The sequence below is a fragment of the Peromyscus eremicus genome, chromosome 11, assembly GCF_949786415.1.
Source record: "Peromyscus eremicus chromosome 11, PerEre_H2_v1, whole genome shotgun sequence".
Taxonomy (NCBI): Eukaryota; Metazoa; Chordata; class Mammalia; order Rodentia; family Cricetidae; genus Peromyscus; species Peromyscus eremicus.
This window is the reverse complement of record NC_081427.1, coordinates 56,721,544-56,748,531: the sequence shown is the minus strand read 5'-3', so window position 1 is coordinate 56,748,531 and position 26,988 is coordinate 56,721,544. Positions and strand designations below refer to the sequence as shown.

The following is a 26,988-nucleotide window of genomic DNA, read 5'->3' as shown; positions in this document are numbered from 1 at the left end:
ACTGCATAGAAAAGCTTTTTTCAGAGAGAGAGAGAGAGAGAATGGTAGTTATTATCCTTTAAATGAACAAGCGAGGACTAGAATAAGCTCTCACCGAGAAAGGACTCCACTGTGGGCACCTCCCCCAGCGACTCCAGCAGCTCATTCAGCAGGTCACTTTTTTCGGTCACAATGGCATCCTGATGTTCCAGCAGGAGCTATACACAGACAGCAACAAACGTGCAGAGGCAGAAGTCAGTCCCCACAGGCAACTAGACTCACAGAGTTCCAGCTCTTGTTAGGTCCAAGGGCATGCAAAAAATGGGGTACTGACCACCAAAGTCTATGAAGCCAGAAGCAGACTTTATTCTAAAAATCACCGTGGGGAAAGAGAGAATACCAGTTGACTGGGACGACAGTCAGAGTCTGAGATTCTGAAAACTGTGGCAAAGGGGACAGGTATCAAGCCCCCTTTTATAGTAAGAAGCCAGCATTAGGCATGGGACGCATGCTAGGAGTCTTGTAGAAACAACTACTACACGTTAACTTTGGTCCCTGGCAGTTGTCGGCTGTAGGGGGCCAGGGAGTTATCGTTCAAAGTTAACCCCTGGCTGCTGACAGAGGAGCTGTCTGTAAAGCAGAGAGCCATAGTTAGAAGCTAACCTTTAGTTGTTGACAGAGCCGAAGACTGTCCGCTCTCATTTCTTTAGGTTTACAATTTCATACTTCTGTATTCCTGGACTCTTCACCCTAGTTTCTCAATATTTTTCACCCAATATTGCTCAGTATTTTTTCCAAAAAAGATTTTGGAAAATCTGGGTAGGACTGTTGGTGACCTCCCTCTACTCTGTAGGAGCCAGAGGTGAGGGAGGTTGTTGTGAGATTGTGTCTCCTCCTTCTGATGTCAGGAGCTACACGCATGAAGTCTCACCAACATGACTGTCTAAACCTGAGCTGAACAAGGACAACACCAACGGACATGCCAAAGTGGACGGGGGAAAAGCCCATGAGACCTCAACCCTAAACAACAACAACAACAACAACAACAAAAAAAAAAAAAAAAAAAAAAACTATAAGCAACTAAGGAGAGCTGAGAGCAGAGGAAATAGTCTTCCCCAGGGAAGAGCACACCAATTTGTTATCCAATATCCAAGGCCGGCCCTGAAATCATATATACAAGTAACATTATACAGACCAAGTAGGTTATATTTAGGAATATATATGGATGTACATACATAAATTCAGTAACAGAGGAAAAAAGAGACCATGAAAGAGGGCAACGAGGGGTATTTGGGGGGAGGTTGGAAGGAAGAAAGGGAGAAATGTTGTAATTATAAGCTCAAACATTTAAAATATATGTAAAATGATTTTATTTTATTTTACTTTTTGGTTTTTTTCAAGACAGGGTTTCTCTGTGTAGCTTTGGAGCCTGTCCTGGAACTCGCTCTGTAGACCAGGCTGACCTCGAACTCACAGAGATCCACCTGGCCTCACTTTCCAGGTGCTGGGATTAAAGGCGTGTGCTACCACTGTCTGGCAAATAATTTTATTTTTAATTGTGTGTATTTGTGTGGGTTTGTACACATGAGTACAGTGTCTGCAGAAGCCAGACGAGAGTATGTGATATCTAGGAGCTAGAACTATAGACAGTTGTGAACTGCTGGATGTAGGGGAGCAGTACATGCTCTTAAGCCACAGAGCCAACTCTCTAGCTCTGCCTAGATAGTAAACGTAATTCTGACAGTTATTAAAGTTGTAGACATAGGCACAGCTTTAACTTTTGTCTCACAGGGAAGTGCCAATGGCTCATTAAGAAACTGTAGCAAGGGCTGGAGATGTAGCTCACAGGTGAAGCTCTGGGGTTGATCCTAAGCACTGGGTGTGGTAGCTCAGACCCGTAATCACAGCACTGGGGATGAGGAGGCAGGGGGATTAGAAAGGATCAGAAGTTCAAGATCATCGGAAGGTTTGAGGCCGGCCTAGGCAACACAAGACCATCTAAGAAAGAAAGAAAACCACTATCGTGGGAAAGGGGTACACAAAATTCTTTTCAGCACAATCTTGTTTTTCAATGCCTCACCGCTGAGTTTCCCACAGCCATTACGGCAAATGAGGAAAAAATGATAAAGTGTGGCAGAAGTTTCTTACCAACTTCTGGCAGCAGCTGGAAAGGTATGTACATATCTACCTTCAGAGACAAATCATGCAGTACCAGATTATAGTGCTCCCCGCCCCCCAGTCATCACTCACTTTTTTTTTTTTTTGGAGACAGGGTCTCTCACAGACCCGGAACTCACCATGTGGCTAAGCTGGCAGACAGAGAGCCCAGGGGTCTCCCAGTCTTCCCCTTTCCAGCCATGGGACTGCAAGGTGGCACTATCATGTCTAGCTTTTTAAAAAAAAAAAAACCATCAGTTTATTATGGGTATGAGTGCTTTTCCTGAATGTATGTATGTGCATCACTTGCATGCCTGGTACCCGAGGGATTCAGAAGAGGGCACTGGGGCATTTCCAGAGTGCTGGAAGCCACCACATGGGTGCTAGGAACCAGACCCCTGGCCTCTGCAAGAGCAGCAAGTGTGCTTAACCTCGCAGCCATTTCTTCAGCAATCCACACCCCGCTTTTTTTTTTTTTTTTGGTTTTTTGAGACAGGGTTTCTCTGTGTAGTTTTGCGCCTTTCCTGGAACTCACTTGGTAGCCCAGGCTGGCCTCGAACTCACAGAGATCCACCTGGCTCTGCCTCCTGAGTGCTGGGATTAAAGGCGTGCGCCACCACCGCCCGGCCACACCCCGCTTTTAAAACCCAAACCAAAACATGAGTTCTGAGGACTGAACTCAGGCCCCACTGAACTCTCTCTCAGCAACCCTCCCCCAAACCCCTTACTTTAGTTGGTCAGAAAATGTCAAGAATCTCTCAAGGCAAGAGCAGCAGAAACGCTGCGGAGACCATGAAGCCTCAAACAAGAAATACTGTTGCTCTTGAGGCCTCAGTAGGAGGGTGGGAGGTGAAGCCCGGAAGGACAGTAAATACATTTGTTTCTGTTTGCATTTCTAACTATGTCGAAACAGTGTTTCTAGGCTACTGGCACCCCTGGGGACAGGAGACGGCCACTTAATCTTGAGCTTGTGAAATGGTGAATCATAACCAAAAGCTAGTCTTTTTTTTAATTATTATTTTTATAATTGAGGTATAAGTCATCTAACATCAAACCCACTCATTTTAAATACAACCATGCCTCTTTAGCCTGTTCAGCCATGAGCACTGTTAGGAATTTTCTTTCATTCCATGAATCTATAAGATTAATGGAGGGTTGTTCATTTATTTTTTCAGACAGTTCTCTCTCTAGGTAGCCTTGGCTGGCCTGGAACTCATTATGTAGACCAGACTGGCCTTGAACTCACAATGGGTGATCCACCAACCTCTGTCTCCGAGTGCTGGGATTAAAGTTGTGTGCCACTGCACTCAGCCTGAATGGTTGTTTAATGCTGAATTTTCTCAACAGCTTCCAGACACTTGCTAATTGTGTAGGCATCTTCTTCCTCCCCCTCCTCCTCCTTTTCCTCCTCCTCCTCCTCCTCCTCCTCCTCCTCCTCCTCCTCCTCCTCTTCTTTAAAAAGAGCATTTGTAGTGCTGGCTAGCCTGGTACTTGCTATGCAGTCTTTCTCAAACTCTCAGCAATTGTCCTGCCTCAGCTTCCCTAGTACCGGGGTGATGGGCATATATTACCATTCCAGGAGCTGAGTGGATTTTTAGTGGAGTAGCAGCCTCAGACGCAGAGCTTTAAGACAAGGGAAAGAATGCATCCGACCTGTGTTCATTGTACTTATTTTCTTAAAGAGAGGGTCTCACGTGGTGCAGGCTGGCCTTGAACTCAGTATGCAATCCCAGAAACTTCTGATCCCCCTGCCTCTGCTTCTCCGAGCCCTGAGGTTACATAACACTGCCACATTCCACTTACACAGTGTTGGAGCTCTGAGTGTTCTAGGAAAGTATTACCATCGGAGCTGGGTCCCTAGCTCCAGCATATTTATTTTCTTCCAAGTTTCTGTTTATGACAAGGCATGCTAGTTTCTCATGATAGACATATTTAGTTTTGAAGCAAAAGAATACGAATTGCCCTTTTAAAAGTAAGTGGATTCAAAGAAAGATACAGACAAGAGACATAAAGACAGAAGGGTAGAATCTTGAAGTGTGCTTTTTTTTTTTTTTTTTTGCGGGGGAGTTAGAGAAGAAAATCCAGTGGGTGGTGAATTTATGTTCTCATTCTCTTCGGAGACAGGCCAGCTGACTTGGCTGCTATCTCTAAGAAGGAGGATTTATTATACGTAGCCAGTATCTACCCTTTATCCTGTTAATTAGAGAACGCAGATCATCTTCTGAAAGCGTCTGTCTTAAGAGCTGATGCTGAAGTCCTGTTTTTCAGAGAGCCAGGACCAAACAAGCAGCCATGGGCTTGGCAGGCCAGGCAGCTGATGGGTTGTGTCTGTCTCAGACGCCTCTGCACTCAGACAGCGGACAGGACGGACTCCTCCGTGACGCATTGTCCCATTACATCTGCTCCCAATCCAGCACAAAGGAACTTCAAGCCAGTCACCAGCCCTGTTCCCAGGACTTTGTTCTGTTTTTAATTCTTTTTTTTTTTTTTTTTTTTTTTTTTTGGTTTTCCAAGACAAGACTCTATATAACAGTCCTGGCTGTTCTGGAACTCGCTCTGTAAACCAGGCTGGCCTGGAACTCACAGAGATCTGCCTGCCTCTGTCTCCTGAGCAGCTGGGATTAAAGGTGTGCACCACTACCGCCCGGCCTTTTCCTTTAGAACCCAACAATCTAAATGAGGACAGTAACATTCTCTCTCTGCCACCCGTGAGAAAGAACCTCACTCTCAAAAAGAATGTCTCACTACTTCTGTATTTGGACACTCCTTCCCGGAAGCATGTGACCAAGATGATCATATTTATTTGAGATGGATAAAGTGCCATCAGGGAGTCAAGTGGGTCAGTACTGAAATGTGCATGTTTTCTTGTTCACTAGAAAGTTACTTTTGGAAGCGATTCATTGCTGGACAGTTTTGCTATTGATCTAGGGGATCCACAGAAAGGAAGCTGACCAACGTACTTAATTGATACATATCGAGAACTTGTGGCAAATGTCAGTTTCCTGTTCTAGCCTTGAAAGACAAAAGTCAAAACTAGGCCCTTCTTTTCTCCAAACCCCCATTCAAGCTGTGGAAGTACTTAATGATAAAGCCTGGACTTTCAAGCAGCTGGTTTGCCCCAAGTTCTGGTGGGGTGAGGTATTGGGGTATGGCTCTTGAATGATAGGTATTTGAGATGCATCCCCCAGTGATGAGTACAATCCAAAATTGGATTTATTCTTCACTGAAAAATCTAGATCTCTAGAACTTTGGTGTGGATCTGAATCCCTTGGGATTATTAGGATGCAGATTTAGATCTGGGTGCTCTGGGATATATTTCTAAACCATCCCCAGGACCTTTTTTGACTAGCAAAGTTTAAAATTGTTTGAGAAAAAGTTACCTCATTCAATTTAAGAATTCCAAAAACCTAGTTCCAAGCCAAGCATGGTAGCTCACATCTGTAATCTTTCTACTTGGGAGCTACATAGTAACTTCTAGGTCTAAGCCTGGGCTACAGAATGAAGTACTATCTTAAACCCCCACCTCCAACTCAACCAAAAAAAAAAAAAAGCCCAAACAAATAAATCAATAATATTCCAGGTGAAGTAGGTGAGGCTGTGGTACAGTGTGGTAGTGCATGCCTGTGTGCATGCAGGAGGCTGAGGCAGGAGGATCTTGAGCTCCCTAGCGATACTCTTGCCTTGAAAAAAACCAAAACAACAAAAATTCCACAAAACAAAACTTAGTTCCAATTGCATTTAAAGGCAAAATAAGTTCCAATTATCGATATAACCTCCAGTGCCTGGCTTCGCTTTATAGCAAATGATGGTCAAGCCGCCCCAGGCTTCCTAATTCCTTCCTGGTGTCACTGTAGGGTGCTGATGGCTGATTGTGATGTTTGCGTGAGAACTAGACACAGGCCTGCACCATGACACAGCACAGACTGAAATTCTGAGAAACCTGGTTTTAGAACAATGACGGGCCATCCTGCAGGAGGAGGGTCCTTATCTGCCAGCATAGCCTGGTTTCCACCTCTTTCTCCCCCCGACACCCCCCCCTCTGAGCAGCACATCACTTCCTGACCTTTTGGCTAAGATTAAGTGATGGATATATCCAGGCACCAGAAGATAGAGAACAGTCTCTGTTTCCCAGAAAATGGCTGCAAAAGCTGAACGCACTCCTGAAAGGGGCAGAAGCAGGTAGGTCTAGGCAGCACAGCTGTGGGAGGTGAGCAAAACCTGCGGCTTATGTGGGCCAGGGTTTAAACTGTGTCTGCACCATCCTGCATTGCAAAGGTTAACTGTCTTGCTTGGGAAGGGTTTTACTAATGTCCAAGAGTCAGGGAGAAATTAAGGGAGGGGCTTATTGGGTTTAAAAATAGACACACAAGCAAAAGCTATTGCAAGTCTGGCTGGGACCAGGCATTTTCCAGTGAATGGATGTCTGATCACGACCTGGGGCCAAGACCCCCTCTTGACCCCACTTACTAAGTGTGTATTGATGATTTCTTCAATTGAAATATAAATGACTGGCTTGCTGACGGTCACCAAGTCTGTGTATTTGTCCATATTAAACTTCTCCTCTGGCTCATGGACATCACATGCTTCTTGGAAATACTTCCTAAAAATAGGGGGAAAGAGGTGTTAAGATAGAGACAAATTTCTAAGTGGAATAGCGTCACTAAATTAAGTTTTGAAATGATGGCTAGTGCACGCCCCTCCATCCCAACCTTGGGGCACTTGCTATAGCTTCTTCCAGGGTGACTCTTCATGGTGGTGCCCAACCATGCTTCTGGATGCTAAACCTCAAACTGGTCCTCAAATAGGATGAGAGATTAAGTGTGGGTCTTGGGGCCATGACCCAGTATGATCAGATCATGGGCAGGATTTCGTAACAATGTTATAACTTTAACAATGACCTCTGAAATGTCACTGACAATGGTAAGATGAAGAATTCCTTGGTGTTGAGGAGCTGGCCTAATGGGTGACTCATGAACACCGGAGTTTGCATCTCAAGCACCCACACAAAAAAGCTAGCTGTGGTAGCATGTGCCTGAGACTGTACTGTTGGGGAGGAAGGCAGTCAGGTGGATTCTGGGAGCTCATTGGCTAGCCAGCCTAGCCAAACAGATGAGCTCCAGGTTCAGTGAGCGGCCACATCTCAAAACTGAAGTAGAAGCTGACAGAGGAAAATGTCCAATGTCAACCTCTTTCTTCCAGGGGCATGCGCACATGCATGTACATGACCTACCCTAATACATGCACACACTTAACACATATCACATGCAACTCTTTGTGGTGTATGTGTGCTGAAGACTGATCCCAGGACTTTTCACATGCTAAGTACATGCTTTCCCAACTGAGTTATATCCCCAGTCCAGTCCCAAGTAAAATCATTCCTCACTTGAGAATTAAGTTTTACAGAGACTGTAATTGCAAAAACAATTTAGTCAATTGGTTACCTTAAATGACACAAGCTCCTGGGTCTACAACACCTTAACGTCCCTCTGAAGGTTCTGATACCAGTTTGACAAAAATGGCAGCTAAGCCTCCTCTTTCATACCAGATCTAAGCAGTGGTGCCTGGCCAACAGAGGGACTGTTTCAGCTAAAACACAAATGCCAAAAAATGCCCTAGACTAAGACCTAGGAAGTCTCTTTTTTTAAACTAGAGCTGATGAAGACAGAGAGATGAAAAAGGAAAAAAAAACAAAAACAAAAACAAGTGTCTGTGATTATAGTTTAGAAGCCCTTGGTAGGTTTTAACCAAGAGACCTTTTCCCGAATACATGTGTGTGCGTGTGTGCGTGCATGTGTGTGATATTTATATGTGTGTGTGTGTGTGTGTGTATATAAAATGTGTGTAATATATATGTGTTTTATTCTATATAGTTTCATGGGTTTTTTATGCCTGAAATCATCTATGACTTGTTTTCTAGGACACCTGAGGCCTCTGCACTAGAGCTGACGTCTCCCTTCCCAGCCCTGGGCCAGGTGAGGCAGTCATATTTTGGGGTGTCATGCTCCCCAGTGACAGTAGGTCTTCCTGTGAGGTCTTGTGTATAATTGTTCATGGGGTGCTAAGGAATGACAAGAATAAATACCAGAATAAATATGAGTGAAGAGGAAAAAGATGTACTTAGAAGGGTAAGCTTGGAAAACAGGAGACTGGTGGGGATAACTTAAGAAAAAAGGATCTAGGTGTGCTAATGCTCTTGGGAGGCAGAGGCAGGCAGATCTCTGTGAGTTCGAGGCCAGCCTGGTCTACATAGTGAGTTCCAGGCCAGCCAAGGCTACGTAGGATGACCCTGTCTCAAACAAACAAATTAAGGAAAAGGAAGGTCTAAGAACATTTGAGAGTTGGTAAGGGACATATTATTGCTTCTCGTTAGTGAGAAGTAAAATTGGCAGCTGAAGAAATCCAAACTTCCCAAAGTGAGCGGATTTGGGCTAACTTTCTCACAAATGGTACAGCTGTCACACAGAGACGTGACTCAGTAGATAAGCTGTGAACCTGGAGGAAATGAGGACTGGGAAGTCCCTTTGCAAGTGAGGATAACAGAGGTCACACTGATGTCACATAAACTCTATAGTCTACCACAGACAGGAGAGCAAACACAAGCCAAGATGGAGGTGTCTCCTCAGAGCTCTCAGACGCATGTGTGACCATCAGCTTTTCACTCCTTCTCTGTCCTTGTCGGGTGACTGGTGACAGAATTAGGAGAAAGAAATGGAGGCAAGAGAATTAACTCTTGGGCACACAACTAAGAAAGGCTTAAGGACAGTGCAGGGCACGTTCACGCAGGATCGTCTATAAATACAAAAGCTGGGGTTTCCCCAACCTTTCCAAAAGGAAACGCATCATTTCCTACCATTGTTACAGATAAGGCCAATTCTTCCCTACTGGAAAACAATGTGGAAAAAGAAATAGTTACCTTCTTAGGGTCAACAAAACTCATCAGTTGAGTGTTTTATTCTAATATTATGAGTGTGTCCCACATGAGGGAGAGTGTTTCACCAGAGTCCTTGGAGGACTCAGTGTAGCGGGATGGAGGGGGTGAGGTGGGAGCGGCTGGCCTGAGCCATCTTGCCTGCTCCTTTCCTTCATCCTCCCGGAGGCAGCTGCTAGAAGGCACGCAGGCACATGGGGTTCTGGTCCCCCTCCAAGGCCCTGGGTCTAGGTACAGAACATGTCATCTTTCTCCATCTTCCCACGTGTTCCTTTAAAAGGAAGGACCTTCTCACCTGAATTCCTGATAGGTTTCTGATAAATAATTGTTCATGGATGACAGATGCTCGTTCTCGCCCTCAAACAGCTTGTTGGAGGCTGCGTGCTGAAGAACCTTTGCCACAGAGCCCAGGTTTCTCCTCTGGTCGGAATTGATCTGACCTCCGGCTGTCATGTCGATGATGTCAAAGCCATCTGGAGCCACGATGGCTGGGTTCATGTATCGGTAGTAGAGGAGGTTTCCAACAATCTGCACGATGAGAGGAGAAAGGACATTTCCAGGAGACAAATGAGCTCTGGTGGCTTTTTATCTTTAAGTATACATTCATTTCTTTTCCACATTTACATTTTCCAAGAGAGTGGGTCATTGTCAGACATGCATCATCTTTTTTAGCATTAAAAAATTTAAGAATCACATTATCTATCTATCTATCTATCTATCTATCTATCTATCTATCTATCTATCTATCTATCTATCTATCTATCTATCTTGTGTGTATGCACACGTCACAGTGCACATGTAGAAGTCAGAGGGACAACCTGTAGGAGTTGATTCTCTTCTTCTACCACGTGGGTCCTAGGGATCAAACTTAGGCTGGAAGGCTTGGTGGCAAACTTCTTTACCCACTGAACCATCTCCCCAGCCCCTGACATGACTCCTTTACAAAGCATTAGATGTAGGAGGTGAACATAACCACATATTAACACTATATGTCACACATGGTGAAAAACAGGCTTATGATCCCCCAAATGCTCTAATACTGAGAACTGCAAGGATGTGTGAAGTTTCTAAATCAGCCTCAACAGACAATAACCTCAACAGTCATTCAGTGCAGGAGATCTGTATCTAAAGGACACCACACAAGCATCTGTTGTAGCTCAGAACCCCCAGAGAAGCTGCGGTGAGGTCACCCTCGAGAATCTACCTTCAACAGCTCTTCTTCCGTGGCATCGGGGAATTTCTCACGGATGGAGTTCTTCAGCACTTTGGCTATATACCTCAATCCATAACTACACGTGGAACAGATGACAAAAGAAAATAATGGGAAAAGGCTAAGTGAGCTAGCAGCATAGCAAGTCTTCCCGTCAACCAACGCTCCGTGGTTTTCCTAAAACGTCAACATAAAGTGAGATGCAATGGAATTACGGGGCTGACGCTAGCACCTGAGCGCTGTTTGTGGCCATTGGAGGGTGGGTATGAATTCAAATCATTTCAGTAGGCCACCTTGTATTTCTAGTTTTGGTTGGTTTGTTTTGATAGAGTCTTGTTATATAGTCCAGTCTGGTCTCATATTCACAATCATCGTTCCTGACTCTAGATCATCATTTTAAACACAACACAAGTGGTTTACTGTTTACTCCAGGGCCTTAGGTAATATTCCGAGAACTTCAGCAAAGACCTCTAAAGTTGCTACGAATTGACTTACGGCAGCAGATCGAGGGAAGAAATGATCGAACCCAGGACTTTGTCGGTGACCTTCCTCAGGTTTTCAATAGAGGCCTCCAGTTTATTCCTCACCTCCGGGTACGTCAGGGCTTGCTCTGTGGTCACATCATAAGGCAACTTGCTGGAAATACAAGGGTTCAAATGAACAGGTGCTGAGGTCCACGTGTGAGCACCAGTGTCCTGCCAGCTGGCTCTGTAGTCAGGCTCTATGGGATGAGCTGGAGGTTGACCATGACTCCAGATAAGCAAGAAACACACAGTGCACTTCCCACTACTGCTGAATCAGGAGGGACTCCAAGCCTCCCTCTTAGTGTTAATGGAAAAAGAAACATGGACCAGGTTATGTAGACTTAACTAACCCATCCTTCCTCATTCCCTTCTGACTGTCCTTCCTCCCTCCCTTTTCTTCCCTCTCTCCCTCCTTATTTTTGTTGCTGATTGAACCCACAGCCTTGTACATGCTAGGCAAAGGCTTTCTAGTGAGCTATGACCTCAACCCCTATTTCCTTTTTTAAAGTTTATGAGATGGTCTCACACAGTCCAGGCTGGCCTTCAACTTCCTACGTAGGTGAGGTATCTCAGTTACTTTTATGTTGCTGTGACAAAACACCATGATTGAGACAACTCCTAAAAGGAAATGTTTAATTTGAGGCTTTCAGTTCCAAAGGGTCAGAGTCTATAATAATCATGGCAGGGAGCATGGTGGGTAGGCAGGCAGGCAGGTATGGTGCTGGAGTAGTATCTGAGACCTTATATCCAGATTCACAAATAGAAGCAGAAATAGCTAACTGGGAATGGCATGGGCTTTTGAAACCTCAAATCCTGTCCCCAAGTGACACATCTCTTTCAACGAGGCCACACCTCCTAATCCTTCCCAAACAGTTCTACCAACTGGGGACCAAGTATTCAAATATATGAGCCCACTGGGACCTTTCTCCTTCAAACTACCACAGTGAGGCTAGCTTTGAACTCCTGATCTTCATGCCTCTATCTCCCAAGTGTTAGAATTATAGGTGTGTTCCACCATGCCTGCTTCTTTTCATTTTTTATGCAATAAAAATCTAATGCATTAGCTGGGTGGTGGTGGCACAAGCCTTTAGTCCTAGCACTTGGGAGGCAGAGGCAGATGGATCTCTGTAAACTCAAGTTTTCTGTCCCAAATGCCTGTTTCAAAATATCACATAACAGATCTCTGTGAGTTCCAGGACAGCCTGGTGTACATAGTTAGTTCCAGGGTAGCCAAGGCTATACAGAGAAACTCTGTCTCAAAAAACAAACAAATATAATGGGTTCATTATAGTAAAAAAAAAAAAAAAGAAAAAGAAACAACAAAACCATCACATAAGGAAATAGTACTGATGAAGAGATAACCAATTTCATATCTTAGTAAATAACTTTCCAAGTCCTTCTATGTATGATATATAGGCCTCACACACTCATGGGTGCAAGGAAATTTGGATGTGTACATCCACATCCCATAGAAATCCCAGGTGTGTGCATATACATAACCAATCTTTTAAAAAAGAAAATGGGTGATTGTACTGAAATATAAAAGAAAGACACACCATGAACATATTTCCAGTGTCAATAAACACAACTCTACACTTCCACTCCAAACAGGCGCCTACTCCATTATGTGGTATAGAAGCATTTACTCAGTAAATCCTCACAGTAAATATTTTGAATTTCATGACTTTTCACTATGACAAACAGTACTATGACAACTGCCCACGTAGTTCTCTGACATCTTAATTACTTCACGGGGCGTCCTTCTGCAGGAAAACAAAAGCTTGGACTGCTTAGATCACAAACTACCCCCAGAAGCAGCCAAGCCCACCCGGACCATTGCTGCTTACAGCCACTCACCGGGAAACTGACAAAGGATTTCTGGTCTAGATTTAGAAACACCAAGAATAAACAAGGAAAAGGATTGCAGAGCTGAGGTGGGGATCGATTGCTTCTGAAATGTGAAAATACCATTGAGCATTAAGAAGAGCAAGAGTCTGGGGGCTGGAGCTCACTCAGCTAGTGAGGTGATTACCGCCCCGGCATAGGGACACGAGTACAGTGCCAGAACCTACAACAAGAAAGCCAGGAATGATGGCGAACATTTGTAATCCCAGCTCCGGAGAGATGGAGACAGGAGGACTCTGGAGCTCATTGGCCAGCCAGCCTAGCAGAACTGGGAATTCCAGGCCAGTGAGATACACTGTCTCAAAAAAAAAAAAAAAAAAAAGAGAAAAAATAGACATGTACAAAGGCTCGTGTACACACACACACACACACACACACACACACACACACACACATACATACACACACCACTGCCACTGCCACCACCACCAAAATCAACCAAAGAAACTAAACTTTAAGAATTAATGATTACAAAGCATGACAAAGCCGGCATCCCCCTGCCTCTGTTACCTGGCCTCTCCAGTCTGTGTCTCCAGTTGGTTCACCCAAGCCTTGTACACTTCCACGGGGTTGGTGTTGATGATCAGGGCCTTGTCCTCAATGATCTCTTTTACCACCGGAGCCAGGAGCTGGCGCAGGGTGTTCTGTCCCCGGGCCCCTCTGTTGAAGCTGACGACCATCTTGATGACTGTAGGGTTGCCCGTCACTATGTCCTGGACCTGGTCCACCTTTGACCTAAGCAAAGTCCAAACCAAGACAAAATGAAGCTTCAGCCTCAGGCTCATCCTACAGGCAGGTGTGGGCTGCAAATGGACCACAGCTAAAATGACCAGTGACAGCTAAGATGCCCTGGGACAGCTAAGATGAGTGGGTGGCACTGCCCCTCAGTTTACCATATTTGGAAGGAATGTTTTTTGGTTGAATGAACTCTCTGGACATCTTCAGATCCCTCTCAAATTCACTGCCATGTGGCTTCTAGCTGCATCCTGTGGCTGGGCTACCTGGCTCTCAAGATCTCCTCTTGATTACTCTCCATTTCTACTTTCTACCCCCCCCCCCCCCCCCCCCCCCCCCGTCCTTATTAGACCTGGGCATTCCTTTTTATTTTCTCAGCAGATATTTCTTTCAATACAATGTTACATTCTCTTTGTGTTCGGGACCAGCTGCATGGACTAGCAGGGTGGATGGGGTAAAGTCAGTGATCCAGCCAGTTACTGGTGCATCAAAGCTGGGCCATACCATGCTGTCCCCTCATTCAGTGACGCACATAGCTTGAGTGACTCCTTTCTTTGGGACCTGTCCATGGGTCTGAATTTCTGAGTCACACCTCATTCTGGAATTTATTATTTCCTTTACATATTTTCATCCACATGTTCCCTATCGTTCAAACTCCGGTGTGTTAAACACACAAAATATCTTTTCCCTATCACTCTCCTCATGTCTCTGACTTGGATAGCTTTGTTTCATTCAGCTTATGTACTTTGCTCAGATTAATTTTCTCAAAACAACAACAACAACAACAACATGTTAAAAGACCTTCCACTGCTCCCCAGAAGGTAAAGAGAGAGGCTGGAAACATGGCTCCGCAGTTGAAAGTGCTTAGTACTCCTCCACAGGACTACAGTTTGGGTCCAGGACCCATGTCTGGTATCTTTCAACTGTCTGTAATTCCAGTTCGGGGAATCTAATACCCTCTGCTGGCTTCTGTGAGCAGACACTCACCCCCCCCCCACATGCACACCCCTCCCATACACACTCCCTCACCTCCCCCCACGCACACGCACACGCATACCACACACACACACACACACACACACACACACACGCACCTCCCATACACACTCCCTCACCACACACACACACACACTCACCCCACATGCACACCCCTCCCATACGCACTCCCTCACCACACACACACACACACACACTCACCCCACATGCACACCCCTCCCATACGCACTCCCTCACCACACACACACACACACACGCCCACGCCCACACGAGCCCCTGCTCTCGGTGTTTCCTGTGACAGGGCCCCAGCCCATCTTTGCAGCCTCATTTCCTGGCAGTCACCAGGCCATTTCTTGGCCAGAGAAATCTACTTTCTTGTACCTGTGCCCATGCTGTTTCTACCCCTTTCTAGCTCTTATAGTGATGCCTCAAAATTTGGGCCAGGCAGCTGCTCTTTCAGAAAAACTGAATTCAGTTGAGCTCAGTGGGACTTTCCTCCACATCCCTCTGATCCGGCATGTGTCCATGAAAATTACTTTGTTGCTACTTCATAACTAATTTTGCTACTCTTATGAATCCTAATGTAAACATCTGATAGGCAACCCCTAAAGAAGTCACGACCCACAGGTTGAGAAGCAAAGCATGCAGGTGCGAACCCAGCAGGTGGCTGTGCTTGCCCTCCTGGAGCTGATATCTACACCCCTCCCCCAACACATGCATACACCTAGTTTATAAACAGGGGCGGGGAGGGGGGAGTGTCTGGGCCCCACCCCAAGAGCCCACTACAGCCCCACCTAGGCCACCTGAATCAGCCTCCCGGGGCCTCTATAGATGTTATGAGCACACGGAGTCTACATCGCCGTGGAATGGGCATCATGGGTTCCAATGCAGAGGTGCAAATGCATCCTCAGTCACTGACTTAAGATCCTCTGAGGGCACAGCTGTCCAAGCTTATGTGCTGCAGAGGCCCCTGGGAGCTGGCAGAACTTATGGCTCCAGGAGGTTGCAAAAGCAATTAAGGTCCACTCTCGCTTGGGACACTTCTCGTGTATTTGGGGGAATTAATTTATTTGGCTACCTATATAATTTTTATATTAGCCAAGTCAAAAACCACATCAGCAAAATTTGCTAAAATTCTAAGGAGAAAGGAAGACTTCAGCAGAGATCATAATCTCTGCCTCACTCAGAAGGCGCTGATACTCAGTTTCCGAGAACTTTCTGGTTTTCAGCTGTTGCCCATATAGACAATAACAGCTGACTCAGCTGGATCTCCAGTAGGAGAAATCTGCAGCTAATAGCTCCGACAAACCAGAAGTTCAACTATCAATCAACATTCCGCTTCAATCCCACAAAACTCGGCATACTTCAAGAATTCCGCTGTAAATTCCACTTAAAGCGATCTCCAAGTCAGCCTGAGCTAACCCACCACTAACAAGCATCTGCGTGTTTTCCCATGGGTTTTATACATACTTGATTTCTTCCTCCAGAGCGGTTTTGAAAAGCTTGAGCAGCAGGTACTCTTCCCTCTGATTAGAGGCGTAATTGTACAGTGTGAAAATAACAGTGTCCATGAATTTAGTTGACTTGTTCTGTGGCATCTGGAAAATCAGCTTAGCCAGGTATAAAGGGTTGGTCTACAAGGCAAGAGGGAAGAAATCAGCCCTGTGAGCTAGAGGCTGTTGATATATACGAAAGCAGAACGTGGTGTCGGATTCCCCTCTCTTCCATGACTCAACATGTCATGAGAAACATAGACGTGCTCTCATAGACATGTTCCTAGCACAGAGCCTTTAAAGAGATCAGCTAATAATCCAATTACAGTGGAGAAAGCTCCACTTGAGAGTTAGAAGATGTAAATGCTACTCGTTACATGTTTGTCTACTACAGTTATCTTTTATTCAGTTTGTACTTTTAACCGCTGAAGTCACATACTAATGTTTATTATAGAGACACAGAAGAGGAGGTGGGCCCGTAGAATGTGGAATAGAAGAGAAAGGAATAGACTAAGGCTCAGCTACACAGGCTGGCCTAGAAAGATCGATGGGTAAATAGAAGGAAATGCATAGCATCGTCTGAGTCCAGAAGGAGAAAGAAGAGGTCCCACTTACACATGGAGACAGTGAGCCAGCCCGCCATGACAGTCTGTCAGGAGGGAGAAGGTGTAAGGTTGGGGGTTCAGGAGGTGGGTGGTCAGGTTAGCCAACAAGGGAAACCCCAGAAAGAACATGAGTCAAAACAATGACCACAAAAAAAGAGTTCAAGAAGTTGACAGGAATTCAAAGACAACGGAGTGCCACTGAAGACAGACTCACTGACGTAAGCGCCAGCCTTGGGTCTGTCTTTCTCTGGCAGCTATGCTGACTGGGCAGAAATGAATAGAGAAAACAGCCTGTATAGAGGGAGGAATTCACACAGAAAGACGGAATACCCTTAATTCTTCTCACCGCTCACGAGAAAAGACAATGTTCAATTAATATGCTTGACAACTAGTGTTTACCCAAGATGCTCTAGCAGCATGGCCTGAAGGTTTCCAAGACAAACCAGATTCCGGTACGTATTGCTACTTAGATTCAGTTTTGAGGTCAGAGTGATAGGTTGAAGCTTTATGCAACAGATGTCCAGGGCACTACTTTCTTTTTAATTATTTAAAAAAAATTAAAATGTCTATGTGTGCGTCTGCTTGTCTGTATGTGCAGGTGCTGGAGGCCCAGAGAGGGTGTCAGATACCTTGGAACTGGAGTTACAGATGCCACCTTAGTGGGTGCTGAGAACCCAGCCTGGGTCATCTGCAAGTACTCTTAACCAGCGAGCCATCTTTGTAGCCCAGGACGATGCTTTCTCCATAGACTAACAGAGTATTTTCTACTGATAACTAAATGCAGGGACTGAGAGAAAGGATCTGTATTTCACACATGGCTTGTGCTGGACAGACAGACAAACCTAAGCCAAAGCTCTCCCAGCTGGTCTGCTGAGGTCAAGAGTCCTTATTAACAGTGTGAGCAAAGGAAAGGCACTCAGGTCGGTTTTTCTCCTACAGTTTCTTCACTGATCTTGGACTCCTGTCTCAAAAACAGAAGTAAAGACCAACACCATACAGGTGTGGACGTGATACAGCTCAACAGTCCCTCTCTGCACCCAGTGTGGGTGCTTTGGAGGCTGCGGGCTGGAGCGATCATTCTATACATGTTCCTGGGCCTTTTCACCGCTCTGGACTTCATGTTAGAACACGGTAAACAATGCAATTCTTGGCCAGCAACTGTGTTCTTACCTTTCTTTCTCACAACAGAAATTCTATCAAATCGTAAAGAACCTACAGAAACTTGTAATTTCATGGATACAAAAAAAAAAAAAAAAAATTGGTAAGTGTTTAAGATTAAACACCCAACCACTGGTTGATGATTACTCTAAATTAGACAGACAAGAAAACCGTCTCTGCTTAAGGCAGCCGGGGTTGGTTGTGTGTGTGGGTAGGTGCTGCTTTGCTTCAGGAAAGGTTGCCAGATCAGCAGTGTATTTATTCCACAGGCAAAAAAACGAAGCATTGACATTTTTCCTCCTATGCTGCCACATAGTGGTCATCAGAGGCACCTACATCCATTCGAAGACATTCTCCAATCTGTTACTCCTAGTATGGGTATTAACGCTACGGGTATTAGCATCTTGCTCTTAGTAAGGCTAATGCATATTTACGGCTTGGGTAGTGAGCTCTCTCTTTGTATCTACTCTCAAGGAGGCCCTCTAGCAAAGATTCAGCAGGCATCTCCAGGCCTGGAGTCACACAGTGAACAACCACTGACCCAGCTCTTTGGGGATGGTTTTCCCACTGCTGTGGTCACACAACGAACAACTACTGACCCACCTCTCTGGCCCTGTCCCCCAAAGGAGGAGGTCTGGCCCTGGTACAGATATGCTTTTCTACTGGCTAGTTTTGTCACGGTTGACATGAAATCTAATAATGGCTGATGTCATCACTATTCCATTTCTGTTGCTTCTGCACATCACTGAGGTATGGAGCAGACGTGAAGGGACTAGGCCTGAAGGCTAACTACGTACATTCTGCCCACCATTTACTGGCTGGGTCTGAGCTTTCTCATGTGCCATATGGGAAGAATGACAATACTTAGCCTGACCCACAGGGCTAGAACAGGAATTCAACGAGTTAATCTGTGTAAAGCATCTGACGTGATGGCTGGTCCTTCGTACAGTACTTTCTAAGCTATTATTATAAACCGGTTTTGCTAAAGCTGTTTTTATACTGTTAACATACAGCACCTAACTACGCTGTTGGCTGAGGCACGGGGAAAGACCCACAAACATGAAACAGTGTTTATCCAAAACCCATCACGGAGGGCGAAGCACGCTCACCTGGAGAAGGTAGAACAGTTGCTGGTAGGTCTCCAGTGTTTTCCTTCTCTCCTTACTCAAGCTTTTAATCCCCTGGTTGTCAGTGTTATTCAGTATCTCCATTTCTCCGCCTTTTTTCTTATTTAGCTTTTTTCTGTGTGAGATTACATCCTGTGAAGAATTTTATGACGTTATTTTTACTTTGGTACCCTTTACCACCTCCCTTCATATACGTGCACGCATGCATTCTCACACGTACGCACGCACGCACGCACGCACGCACGCTGCCGTGAGGGTGAATTTTCTGTTTCCCCCATCTGGAAACAGAGGAAGAGAGGGCACTAAATTGAAGAACAGCACCTTGTGGGTGAGCTCAGGCTTTGTTGTAGAAATTGTGCTGGTTTGAATGAAAATGGCCCTCATAGGCCCATAGGGAGTGGCACTATTAGGAGGTGTGGCTTTGCGGGAGTGGGTGTGGCCTTCTTGGAGGAAGTGTGACACTGGGCTGGGTTTTGAGAGTTCAGAAGCTCAAGCCAGGCCCAGTGTGGCACACTTCCTGCTGCCTGCTGATCCAGATCTCTCAGCTACCTCTCCAGCACCATGTCTGCCTGCACATCGCCATCTTCCTGCCATGATGACAATGGACTAAACCTCTGAACTGTAAGGCAGCCCCAGTTAAATGTTTTCCTTTATAAGAGTTGCCGTGGTCAAGGTGTCTCTTTGCTGAAATAGAAACCCCAACTAGGACAGGCATTCTCCAAAGCTGTACTCATATGCTCTCAAGATTTAATGCATGCACCAGGAAAACTCAATGGAGAAAGAATACTCTTTATAAAAAAGGATGAAGGAACAGCTAGAGCTCTTCCCCCACAGGGGAGGAGTCAGACCCCTACCTCACAAAGGAACTCAAAACAGAGAAATACAGATAGAAGTGGAAACTATCAACCTCTAGAAAGGAAAACTGGCCAACAATTTTGACTTTGGACTGGACAACAGCTTCTTCTATATAACACAGAACACAAGTTACAAAAGGAACAACAAAATTGGCTGTCATCAAAATTAAAAAGTTTCAAGACTTACAGGAGAAGATAAAATGCCTGCAAAATGGATAGATAAGTTCTTACTACCAAAAACTAGAAAGACTCAGAATTCATACATCCCCAATCCCCCCCATACAAAGGACTTGAATTGGCATGACCCCTAAAAGTTACACACATGGTTAATAAGCATAAGAGATGTTCAGTATTTATTTTTTTGTTCAGGAAACACAAATAAATTAAGTTCTATCACTTTGTTTTCTTTTCCTGGATTTTCTTCAGTAAGTTTTCTTTAATAATAAAAGAAGTCATACTGTTTTAGGTATTGTTTTTTCTCTTTTATACTGTAAACCATTTTCCTGCCCTCAAATAGTCTTCAGGGATACTTTTTAGTGGTTGCATAATATACACATTAAGCCAAATTCACAGCTGACATGGTTAATCTTCTTTGGCAACTTAATCAGATTTGGAATAGCCAGGGGGAGCACCTCTGGGCAGGTCTGTGAGGGTGTCTGCAGGGAGGCTGAGACAAAGAGGGAAGACCCACCCTCAGTGTGGTGGTACCATCCCATAGGCTGAGGGCTTGAAAGGAATAAAAAAGGAGGACGCGGGTCGGCACCAGCGTTCATCTCTCTCTGCTTCCTGACGGCGGAGGCAGTGAGCAGCCTCACACTGCCACAGCTCAAGCAGTTGTCTCTCACTGTCCCACCTTCCCAGCCATGATGGACTGGGCCCTCAAACTGTGAGCTAAGAGGAACCCTTCCTTAGATTGCTTTGGTTAGACTATTTGGCGAAAGCAAACAAGCAAAGTATCTAAGTCATGGATCCTCAGTTACCTGGTGTTTTAAGTTGCTCTTCATTTTTGCAGTACCATAATGTTATAGGTAAACCTACACTGTTCTAATCTTATCATCAGACATGGAACCGTCAGCAATAAGATAAAGGGCTCTATATTTAGTAACCATTGATTTAACTTCTAGTAAATGTTGGATGTGCATTTAGTGTTTGAAAATATACGCAGAAAAATGAACTTTTTGCGGGGAGGGAGGAGGGTTTTGCTCATGCCCCATGCCCAACTCCTGGACTAAGGCAATTCCCCTGCCTTAGCCTCCCCAGTAGCTAAGTACAGGTATGTTCCAGAGCTCCTGGCTCAAAAAATTAGTTTTGTTTCACAAAGCTATTGATTATTAATGAATACTTTTAATAAAGCCAAACCAAACCTCAAACATTCATAGAGATGGGGGTATGTGCTACATGACTATTTCCACAAGATACACACTATTTAGAGTATCTGGTGATTTCAAACTAAGCCTTTATTATGAGAAGAAGGCATTTCCTGTTTACAAGTTTATGGGGACAGTACAGCTGCAGTTTAAGGCCATAAAAGGCATTGTGAAAAACCCTTTGGGAGATGTTACACTTTCAGAGTTCTCACGCAAATGAAAGGTACAAATAGACAATGTTTGAAAAGAAGATCAAGTGATTTTTTTTAGAAACATAAATTGTTTTATTTTTGAATATTCAGAAAACAATTAATTCCTAAGTTACAAGCTGCTCTATTTTCATTTTTTCCTTTTCTTCAGCTCTTTCTATTTCTTTCTTCCTTCCTTCCTTCCTTTCTTTTTCTTTCTCTTTCTTTTTCTTTCTTTCTTTCTTTCTTTCTTTCTTTCTTTCTTTCTTTCTTTCTTTCTTTCTTTTTTTCTGTCTGTCTGTCTGTCTGTCTCTCTCTCTCTCTCTCTCTCTCTCTCTCTCTCTCTCTCTCTTTTTTTTGAGACAGAATTTCTCTGTGTAACAGCCCTGGCTGTCCTAGAACTCACTGTGTAGATCAGGCTGGCCTCAAACTCACAGAGATCCACCTGCCTCTGCCTCCTGAATGCTGGGATTAAAGCTGTGCACCACCACACCTAATGTTATTATCAGGCCTGGAGTACGAGGGTGGGGCATTCATGTACTGTACCCAGGTGCCCCTGCGGCTGCCATCCCCAGCCGCGTGCTAGATCCCTGAGAACTGGCTGTCTAGCTCTGACTCTCCAGGGCCTTCAGCCGCCCTCCTTGGCCAATCAGTTTTCTGAAAATGGATGTGGCATACAGGAAAAGAACAGGGCGGGCCATGGGAGAGAGGGTCTGATTTGTTCCTGGGTAATAATGACTCCCTTTCTGCTCTTCTAACATGTCCCATTGATTGTTTGAAGGCCACTGGTGACACAGGGTCACTCCTCAGGTGACATTTTGGAAGCTACAGAGGTGTTTGGGGGGCTCTTAAGTGGAAGGCATTTGTGGTTTCTGGCGGGCGGGGGCTAGGGATGACAGGGGCTCTGCCTTTTGTAGGATGACTGAATGATCTCGGCTGGTAGAAATAGTGAATCTGCTCGTTCACATAGGTGTGTTTGTGAGTACCTGAGCCTCAAGTCTAAGTGCTCTGCATATACGCACAACGTATTTTTCCATACACAAAAATGTCAGTATGTGCGTGATTTTCTAGGATTGCAACTGCTGTGTATACTGAAGGCAGACTCCACTTGTCTTGAACGTTGCAAGGAACTGGAAACTAGGCCCGACTCTACCACCCTCCGATATATCAGAATCATCTGCAGCCCTCTTAGTTTGTGGTGATTCTGGGAAAAGACTCGAGTCCCCAGTAACTTTATAGTGTTTCCTGTTGTCGTCAGATTCACGTATCTTCATATTAGAACATGCAATTTTAAATGGTGGGATACTTCGTTCTATATAAAGGCCTTGGCTTTATATATACACGTATGCAGGTTTTCTCACACATGAGTTTCATTTCAGAAGCTATACTACCCTGAGTGAAACCCATCTTGTCAGAATAGTTAAAAAGCTTTAAAAATACGCCATAGGCAAGGGGCAGGAAAACTAATAACTTATAACAAAAATGGTAAATGAGCTTTGAACAACTTGTACAAAATTCCCAACATGCTTTCCCGGACCACGCCTCCTGCGCACATGCACATGCATCTTCTCTGCTGGGAGCCGAGGGGCCCACTGCCCACTGACCTCCAGCGTGATCCTGTTCTTCACCAGCAGTCCAATCTTGATGTCCATCAAGTTCAGGTCTTTCTCCAGCTGCTGATTGGCCCTGATTTTAGTCACCACTTCTTCCCGTAGCCTTGCTACCTCCAGCTCCTCCTGGAAATCCAAGTCGCTTTGGTCCAACAGGTACACGAACTTTCGGATTACCATTAAAGGTGGGTTTTCAGAGCCAACTGCGGGGAGAAGAGGAGGCATATTTTAATTGGGAATTATCACTCACAGCTGGCTCTGCAATGAAACTATTACTACAAAAACAAACCAACCAAAGCATGCAGTCTGTGGCGTGGGTTGTTCTCCATCAGTGAGAGCAAGATAAGCAAACCCACATAAACAAATGCACAAAACCGATAATGCCTGGCCCCACTGTTTTCTACTTATCTAATACTCATTAACCAGCACTCTCCCTCACGGTCAGCAGACTCAGACACTGGGCAGACAGTCCTATCTCTGCCTTATTGATGAGGAAAGAAAGTTAAACCAACAGACCTGAGCTCTAAGACCCGGTGGCTGAGCCAGATAAGAGATTAGCATTCTGGCTGCAGGAAGAAGTGGTTTCTCTCAGCACAAAGCATCTTGGGGAAGGAGCCAGAATTGGGTGGAGGCCAACAAGGGTTGACAGAAGAGCAGGGGCTCTAACGGCCAAGCAGGAATCGACTAGAGGATAAGTGAGTGAATGCTCTGCTTTGGCAGAAGTAAAAAGATGGTAGACATTTTTGAAATCTGGTCATTGTCCTTTTAAGCACAGACCAAGGGGGAATGGGGTGGGGCTGCTGAGAACCCAGGGACCAGCCTCAGAGGACTTTTGTGTAGAAATTCTAAGACTTTCTGCTCTCATTCTCTGACACTGTGACACTTTTACATGTCATGAGATCAGCTTCGGGTAAAACCAACTACGGGGATGACCAGTACTTAAGAAGAGGACTGTCTCACTGTTATCACCTGGCTGACTGACCTGTCATCAAGGGCCCTGTCAGTCAGTCTTCCTTACATTTACAGCTTGACTCCGTGCTGAGTTTGACCAACACCTGCTGACTCAGCACGAACCCGGCATGGACCACAGACGTCACCTCTGTTGCTGTCCTACTTTTGAGATCTGTGCTAGAGAGCTGACCTTGGGTGGTGTCTGTGGTTACCATCGTTGGGAGATGAGGCTGTGCTTTGCTTTGTTGTTACTCCACTTGTTCATCTTGAGACTGGACCTTGAACTCTCTACAGCTGAGGCCAGCCTTCACCTCCTGACCTCCTTGCCTCCGTTTCCCATGTGGAGATAACGGGTGTGCACACCTCCACGCCCAGTTTGTTTTGTTGCCTTTTATGACTATTTTCAAATTTTCCTGCATAAACATATTCAATCCTTAAAACGAGAGGAGGGGATCAGGACAGGCAGGCCAAAAAGTGAACACTTGAAATGTAGCTGGATCTTCTTCTCTGTCTTCTTATCCTTCCCTGTAGCTCAAATTTAAGATACAGTGGGATTTATGCCGATCCCGTTCTTTTTGAAGAAGAAGTGATACCCACTCGGCTTTTCCACTTCACTCCGAACAGGCAGCCCCCTCCCCTCCTGTCCTATGCGCCCCGGGCTCACTTGTTCAGAACCTAGAGCCGGAGATGACCAGGGTCTGTCAGAGACTGCATTTGTCCTCTGGTTCTTGGGACAGCATCTGTAGTCTATAGGCTAGAGAAGTGTCCTTGCTGGCCAGGGAGGGGTCCTGGCTCCGCCTCCCACGGCGCCCACTTACCCAGCGCTTTGTAGTCATCTCTGGCTTTGTTTGCCCGCAACAAGGATTGGATTTTCACAATTTCATTTTTCTGCAAAAACATTGAGGGGAGTCACGATCTCTTGGAGTCCCATTTGCCCCACTGTTTTAGAATTTAGGACTTTTAAGAACTGATACTGTTAAAAATCACTGATATTTAGATGTAGCACATTTAATATTTATTCTCCCACATTGTGGGTCATCTTTTTTTTTTGAAGAAGTAAAATAAGTTAGCTACAAAAATAAACAGGACTATAGAAGGACTGTCTAACAAAGAAAAGGGTGCCAGGACCTAAATGATCCATTTGATGTTGATAGTTTTATTCTTTGAAGATTCTGACATTTTCCCCCCTGTGGTTTAGATTTAAATTAATCAGTTAGTAGCCAGATGAACTGTATATCCCATGTTAGAAAATACTTGACTAACCTAGGCCCTCTCTATATATGTGACAGTTGTATAGTTTGATCTACTTTTGGGACTCCCGACTGCTAGAGCAGGGGTTGTCCCTAATACTTTTGCTGGCATTTGGGGACCCTATTCCTCATACTGGGTCGCCTCGTGCAGCCTTATTACAAGGGGAGGTACTTAGTCTTACTGCAACTTGATGTGCTATGTTTTGTTGATATCCATGGGAGACCTGCCCCTTTCTGAACAGAAACTGAGGAGGGGTGCATTTGGGGAGGGGGCAGAGGGGACATGGGGGTAGGGAATGGGAGGAGCGGGAGAGAGGGGAAATTGCTGTCAAGATGTAAAATTAGATAAAAATACATGACTAGAATGTTCTCTTTTTGATATCACTAGCCCATTCTTTTCCTCTCACCATTTCCTCTCTGTCCCTGACTCAGTGTGACTTCTGAGTTCAAAGGTAAGCTCCTGTTCCTGTCTCACTGAGTTCTGAGGTCTGTTTATTCCCAGGTGGTCACCAGCATCGTTTAGTCAAATTATTCAATACTAGCATTCAGTAAGTATTGATTTAGTTCATTCTTAGCCCAAAAGGAAAGCCACGTGCATGTGTCTTACATGATCTTCGAAATACTGCAGTCGTGAAAGATAATTCTTCCTCATGGTCGCCATTCGGAACCAGGACTGAATCTGAAATACAGTAAAGTAGAGCCACCACGGTGATAGCCACACAATCCTCAAGGTAGATGACACCGCCTTTCTAAAAATATTGTCTGCTGAACACCAGTGGCCTTGCATGCCTGTGAACCCAGCACCCAGGACGCTAAGGCCAGCCTGGGCTACATACAAGATCCCGTGTCAAAGGACGAACAAGGACTAACAGCCTACCAATCAACAGATAGCAAAGCCTCCCCTTCATTTCTCTCTTCTTCCTTTGTTTTCTTTCAAGATCCTTAAAAACACATTCCATGTGACCCTTCACCTCACGGCCTGGGCTATGTAGCTTAGTTTCCATCTCAGCAAGTAAAAGTCAAGAGAACAAGGACATCTTCTGAGCTACAGTGAGTCCGTAAATCAAATAAAACTAAATCCAGACTTTCTTTCCTCATCCTTTAAATGCAACCCATAACCCTTAGGTTTTTTTTTTTTTTTTTTAATGGAACTTACTCATTGCGTGTGTGCATGTGCACACGAGGGTGTGTACCGCGGTGCTTGTGTATAGGTGGGAAGACGACCTGAGGGAGCCCTGCTCTCTTCCTCCGCCAAGTGAGTCCTGGAGACCAAACTCAGGTCGTCAGGCTTGGCAGCAAGTGTCATTACGGGCTGAGCCAGCTCCCCAGCTCCATCCTCTAGGATGCTATAGGAAAGGTCTCCAGAGGTCTTAGTGGGGACGGAGTGTTCCTAACAGTTTTCTGCAGGAATGGGTGTATTCCATAGCGGACACAGGACAACACGCCCTGAGTGAGTGAAGGCACGGTGGTTCTAGTCCTGTCGTTTTCTGCCCTCTCAAGCATCTTTTCAACTTACCCATTTCAGTTTCTTTCTGGCCCTTATTGACTCTCATCTAGATTTCCAAGTCGTCTACCAGTTCATTTTTGTTTAGTTCTTTTGCTTTTAGCTAAGCACGGCCACCACGGTATCTTTCCTTTCTGTAGCTCAGAGCCAGCCCCTGGGTCACTTGGCTTCGCATTTGCCTAACAGTGGAGGGGTTCTGCTGGTATGTTTGAGCATTCTAAGTACGACTAGCAAATGCAATAAGAGGAACATGAAACCAGACTGGATAGAGCAGGGAGACGATCCCAGCTTAAAAAAAAATAATTTGGATGTTCTAGACAAGGAGCTGGACACAAAAACATTTTCACAGTTGATTCTCCTAACCACATAAAGGATCATCACAGTGGTTCATCAACTTGCCCGAAGATGCTCCAAACCCAGGACTGACTTTCAAGGCTTATGCATCTC

The 26,988-nt window shown here is 45.1% G+C and overlaps 1 protein-coding gene across 4 annotated transcripts in view; it reads right to left on the bottom strand.

The window, feature by feature from the left end:
• The window catches only part of Iqgap2 (IQ motif containing GTPase activating protein 2), a 274,968-nt gene that overhangs the window by 22,124 nt on the left and 225,856 nt on the right, over nucleotides 1-26,988 (bottom strand). For all 4 annotated transcript variants that reach the window (XM_059276313.1, XM_059276314.1, XM_059276316.1 and 1 more), the window contains 11 exons: nucleotides 25,645-25,716; nucleotides 24,606-24,675; nucleotides 22,831-23,039; nucleotides 18,800-18,949; nucleotides 15,905-16,068; nucleotides 13,214-13,438; nucleotides 10,770-10,910; nucleotides 10,269-10,353; nucleotides 9,360-9,592; nucleotides 6,604-6,736; nucleotides 95-197 (listed from right to left, as the gene is read on the bottom strand). In XM_059276313.1, the coding sequence (XP_059132296.1) occupies nucleotides 95-197; nucleotides 6,604-6,736; nucleotides 9,360-9,592; nucleotides 10,269-10,353; nucleotides 10,770-10,910; nucleotides 13,214-13,438; nucleotides 15,905-16,068; nucleotides 18,800-18,949; nucleotides 22,831-23,039; nucleotides 24,606-24,675; nucleotides 25,645-25,716 (1,585 nt within the window). The remainder of the gene's footprint in view (nucleotides 1-94; nucleotides 198-6,603; nucleotides 6,737-9,359; nucleotides 9,593-10,268; nucleotides 10,354-10,769; nucleotides 10,911-13,213; nucleotides 13,439-15,904; nucleotides 16,069-18,799; nucleotides 18,950-22,830; nucleotides 23,040-24,605; nucleotides 24,676-25,644; nucleotides 25,717-26,988) is intronic.